The sequence below is a fragment of the Gavialis gangeticus genome, unplaced genomic scaffold (assembly GCF_001723915.1).
Source record: "Gavialis gangeticus isolate Ggan-Ray unplaced genomic scaffold, GavGan_comp1, whole genome shotgun sequence".
Classification (NCBI taxonomy): Eukaryota; Metazoa; Chordata; order Crocodylia; family Gavialidae; genus Gavialis; species Gavialis gangeticus.
In genome coordinates, this window is record NW_017728964.1 from 8,615,669 (window position 1) to 8,621,280 (window position 5,612).

The 5,612-nt window shown below is 44.9% G+C and overlaps 1 protein-coding gene across 1 annotated transcript in view; it reads right to left on the reverse strand.

The window, feature by feature from the left end:
* The window catches only part of TBCD (tubulin folding cofactor D), a 281,185-nt gene that overhangs the window by 122,755 nt on the left and 152,818 nt on the right, over positions 1–5,612 (reverse strand). Inside the window, exon 17 of the mRNA XM_019502452.1 lies at positions 3,957–4,042. Within this exon, the coding sequence (XP_019357997.1) occupies positions 3,957–4,042 (86 nt within the window). The remainder of the gene's footprint in view (positions 1–3,956; positions 4,043–5,612) is intronic.

Here is a 5,612-nt window from a genome sequence, read left to right on the forward strand (position 1 = left end):
AATTATGACTCCTAAGTCCCTTTCATCCGCAGTGCTAGCCAGTGTAGCACTACCAAACCTATAAGCATGCTGCGGGTTTTTCTTCCCAAGGTGGAGAACCTTGCATTTTTCAGTGTTAAACACCATCAGGTTCTCGTCCGCCCATTTCCTGAGCCTGTCAAGGTCAGCCTGAATCGCCCTCCTATCCTCAGGTGTGGATGCTTTACCCCAAAGTTTGGTGTCGTCAGCGAACTTGGCCAGTCTGCTTCTGATTCCAATGTCCACATCATTAATGAACATGTTGAATAATATAGGCCCAAGGACAGAGCCTTGAGGGACCTCACTGGTCAAAGCGCACCACAACAATTGACTTCCATCAACCACCATCCTCTGGGTCCAACCTATTCCCCAGTCAGCAGACTGTGGTGAAGCTGAGGCTGCAGTCGGCCAGTTCTGCTAAGAGGTGATCGTGGGATACCAGATTGATGTCATATATCTTGACTTTAAAAAAGCTTTCAATCTCTTCCCCCTTGTCCAGGTGATAGGTCACCTGGTCGTAAAAGGAAATAAGACTGGTCAAGCAAGACCAAGACCTACATGCGACAAACCCATGCTGGCTATCCCTCAGAATTCTGCCATCGGCCAGTCTGTTGAGAATGGTCTCCTTGATAATCTTTTCTAGGATCTTCCCTGGGATAGAAGTCAGGCTGATGGGGCCTGTAGTTTGCCGGATCCACTTTCCTCCCTTTCTTGAAGATAAGCACCACATTCCAATCATCAGGTACTTCACCAGAGCATCAAGAGTTCTCGAAGATCCGTGCCAGGGGCTGGGCTATGATGCTAGCCAGCTCCTTGAGTACCCTGGGGTGTAAGCTGTCAGGGCCGGCTGACTTGAAGGTATCCAGCCTCTCAAGGTGTTCCTTCACAAAGTCAGCATTGATGGAGGGTAAGGAATCTCCCTCACCCAGGCCTTCCCGTCCCGTAATGGGCAGGGGTGTCCCATGGGACTGGTAAAAAACCGACCTAAAATACCCACTTAGCAAGTTGGCTTTATCCTGGGCATCAGCTGTCAGTTGTCCCATCCGGTTTTAGCAGGGGTCCAATGTTGCCCTTGCTTTTCCTCTGGCTCCTCACATATCTAAAAAAGGACTTTTCATTGTCTTTGACACTTGTAGCCAGTTGGAGTTCAGTCGCAGCCTTGGCTTTCCTGGTTCGCTCCCTGCAGGTCCGGACCAGTGCAGAATATTCCTCCTCGGAGGTGGATCCTGTCCTCCATCCTTTGTAGGCCTTTTCAGATGGAGGAGGTCCACTAGTCCCCTGCAGAGCCAAGGGGGCCACTGTGCCCTTTTGCTGCCTTTCCTCTGGAATGGGATAGGCTTTGCTTGTGCATCCAGGATCGCTCCCTTGAGGAGCAACCACTCTTCCTGAACTACCCTCTCCTTTGGGTCATGCTCCCTTAAGGACTCACTGACGAGCTTCCTGAGCTCGTCAGGTCGAGCAGTGCTTCGCCTCTCGTCAGCCTGTAGACTTCTTGTATCAGATCGAGCTCATCCACATACACGAGAATGCTTTGCGACCGTTCGCATCTGGCTGAGCACTCTTCCCATGACATGTCCGGGTAGTTGAAGTCTCCCATAACAACCATGGACCAGAAGCATGCGGCCTCGGCCAATTCCCTGGCAAATTTCTGGTCATGCTCTTGATCCTGGGTTGGAGGTCTGTAGTACACTCCCACCATTGTGTCCCTTGTGCCGTGTTCCCCAAGGACTTTAACCCAGAGGGTCTCTAGTCATCCACCCTAGGTGCCAATGTCGGCTTGCAAGGACACATAGTTTTCCTTAACATAGAGAGCTACACCCCCGCCCCTTTTATCCACTCAATTTCTCCTGTACAAGGTATAGCCATCTACACCCGTGGCCCAGTCATGGGTGGAGTCCCATCAGGTCTCCGTTATCCCTATGACATTGTAATTATTTGCGTTAAGCAGGAGGACAATTTCCTCCTGTTTATTCCCCAAGCTCCTGGCATTTGTGTACAGGCATGCAAGTGTCCCTTTGCGGGGGGCCTTGCCTCGCCTACAGATCATTCCAGGGCTGGGGCAGGGATGGGTTCAAGCGCCTTGACCTGCTGGCTTTGCAAGGGTTGCTCAGCGGGCCAGCAGTGGCGGTAGTCCCCCACATCCCCTGGCAGGCTTAGTTTAAAGCCCAGTGGAGCAGGTCAGCCAGTCTGGCTGAGAAGAGCCTCACTCCTAAGTGATAACTTATAACATCAAATTGTACAGCTGATTCAGTCTTTGCAGCTTAGTCTAAGCTGCAGAGATTAATTTGAGATGGAAGTGAACAGACATTTCCCTCTGATTCGGGAAATGCAGCCACATGCCTGGAGTGAAGGCAAGGGGTGCTACAGCACAGCCCTCTGGCATGTAGCCAACATAGGCTGTGTGTTGGCTTCCACTTCCTGCTGCCCCCGAGGTCTCTGGGATATGCTGTCCAAAAATCACAGTTGCAGGACTGTGCAGGGTTGCTTATCACTTCTTCCTGCTTCCAGTTGCCTCTGGGATATGTAGTCCACAGTCACAGCCAGCAGAAAGTTTGAGCGGGGAAAGGGGTGTTTAACCCCCCTCCCTGGTCCCAGACCCCAGCAAGGGTTTGCCTGGGGGGGCAGTCCCACCCCCCCCCACAAATCAGCCTGGGCTGCATCCTCAGCCAAGCTGCCCCACCCCCCATCAGCCATCCCTCACTGCTCCAGATACGGAGCAGACAGGCAGAGCCAGCCCTGCTCTCTGGAGCAGTCAGCACAGCCCAGGCCTGGAAAGTATGCTGGGGGACTGTGATTTAACTTGAACCAGGAAGGGGTCTGGGACAGAAGTTTCATAAACCAAATCAGTTAAATTTGATACTACATTCAACCAGATTTATCTTAAACCAGTTTCAGCCATTTTGAAGCTAGTTTATGTGCACTGAGTTTCTGTTCTGTTACAAGTTTAAATCAGTTTCTGATCACTTAAACCAGTTTATGTGTAACTTCTATCTCTAGCCTCAAAAAGCCCAAGGCAGAACTGATCTAAGTTACAGGGTTTTCTGTAAGCAGCATAGTTCCAATCAGTAGCAAACAGAACACGCATTCACCTTTTAGTAGAAGAGGGGCAAATCTTAAACCAGGTTCTGCCATTTTTAAACCAGTCTGTGTGCGCCAAAATTCTGCTCTGTTACGGGCACAGATTGGTTTTGTGTGATGAACTGTTCTGTTACAAGTTTAGACCAGTTTCCAATCACCTATACTGGTAAAGGTCTGGCCTCTATTTCTCCTCTATCATTTTATATGCAAGTGACCAGAACAGAACACAGTTCAGAGGGACACACTGTTGACTTACAATAGTTCTGAGGCTTTTTTTTTTTTTTCCCTATTTTCCATCAATTTTTTACAGCTCCTACATCACAACATTTTGTTAGCTTGTTCAAGTTCTGCTGCATGGTGGTCAGAAATGTTCACTGAACTGTCCACAAAAAAGATGTCCTGATCTTTAACATGAGTTCTTACAGATGAGACACAACTCAGCAATGTATGCAAGTAATCCAAATTATTCCTTTTAAATGGTATTACTTTACATTTACCATCACTGAATTTCACCTATCATGTTGCCTATTGATCTAGTTTTGCAATGTTACTCTTTGTTCCTTCAATCTTCTCCAACCTCAACTTACCTACTAAGCAAGTTTGTGTCACTTGCAAATTTCCCCATGTTGCTACTCATCCCTTTTTCTGTTCATTAATCAACACATTAAACAATATTGGCCACAGTAGACCCTAAAAACACCTGTTAAAACTTTTGCCATGTTCAGCATATAATCTATGTTACTATGCAAGTATAAGAAAAAAAATGTCCATTTGTGATAAAAATAGAATAACAAAGATAATGCTCTATTAAATCAACCACGCACTTTAAATATAGGGCAATCTGATGCTTGAAAACTCACCTTACGGTAAGGAAACAATTTACTCTGTTACCAACAGCAAAATAATCAGCTGCAGTCAGAATGTCAATGCCATGTGGAAAAGTGCCCTAACAACAAAGAAAGAAAGTGTTACAGTGATGGATAAAACACTTCATGAATAGTCAACACCCACTAAAAGTATCACTTGGGCATCAGAATGGAAAAGAAACATTAAACTTTAAATCTTGAATTTTTGGTGTTTCTACCAACAACAAAAAAAAGATATTTGGATTACTGAACATCTGCCTCCTTTAAAAGATGGAAAGTAAAGAAATGAGTAGCACTTTTTTGTATTTAAATATAATTTGAAGCACTGAACACATTTTAAAATATATTTTACACAGTTTTGCAGTTTTGGATGCTTTATAATTATATTTTCCTATTTCAGTTTTGTATTCTTTACAAACACTAAGATGTAGCTGTAGATATGACTTCAACTAAAAATGGTCACATATCTACGTACTCAAGGTCAGAATACAGGCCTAGTTTTTTGTAATTTCACTTTATAAATGAAGAAAAGACTGCAAAGATGGTTTGTAATTTCATGTTACTTTCCTTTCTGTTCTTGTTACTTCTTTATTAATAAAGTAGCTACCTATATGGACCCATACAAATACAGGCATTGGAACAAGTTGTCCAATAGTTTACAAATAAAATTTCATGCTTTCACTGAAACAGTATTATCGTTTTTCATTTCATATAGCATTGATGTCCATTTAAACCATGGATGTCAAACATATGGCCTGTGGGCCAGATTCAGCCCACAGAATCTCTCTACCCAGCCCAGTGGGTTACTAGAAGGCACTAGATTTTAGGCCCTTTAGTCCCAGTGGGAGTGGTCACTGGTAGAAGCTTGGCTCACCACTGCCAAACCCCATACTGCTTCCTTCCCTGTTACCCCAATGCCACCTCTGCTCAGGCCTGTGCTGCCAGCAGCCCCTTCACTGACTCTGCAGGGGTCAGCCCTAATCAAGATACAGCTGTATCTTCCATTTAGAAAAGTGGTCACAAAATCAATGAGTTCCAAGTTGAGCAATTGGATTTTTATTAGTTAAACCTAAAAACTACACGGTAAACAAGAAATGTTTCTTTAGCTGTCAAAGACCATGATAGCAAGATACAAAAGAATGTTTTGTAAACAATATACACAAAAACATAAATGTCAATGTGTCTTGCTGTTAAAGACGGTTTCATCTCATGTCTGAGGTACTCGCTGACAGGTTCTCTGGCAGCTGGTAAACCCAATTCTTATTTGGCCACAACAAAGGGATAACTCTCAGCTAAACAGGGCAAATGCAAAACAGGCAACGTGTACAGCACTTTGTCCAGTTTCTTCCTCAGCTTATGGAGAAGAGACGTACAGGCCTAAAAATGCTACTCAGTCACCTAGGGGGCTTCTAAGCTCTGCTGCCATTTTATCCCTTCAGCTGCCTGCACGCTAGTCTGTAATTATACTTCCTAATATATCCATTTGCCTGCCTCTAAAAGACTTTAGGGCTAAGTACAGACAGTCAAAAAGCCCAAGACTGAATTGATTCAGTCTTTACAAGTTAGTCTAAGCTGCAAAGACTGAACCAATCAACAAGTGAAAACACATTCATTTTTGATTCAGGAAATGCAGCCACATGCCTGCAGTGG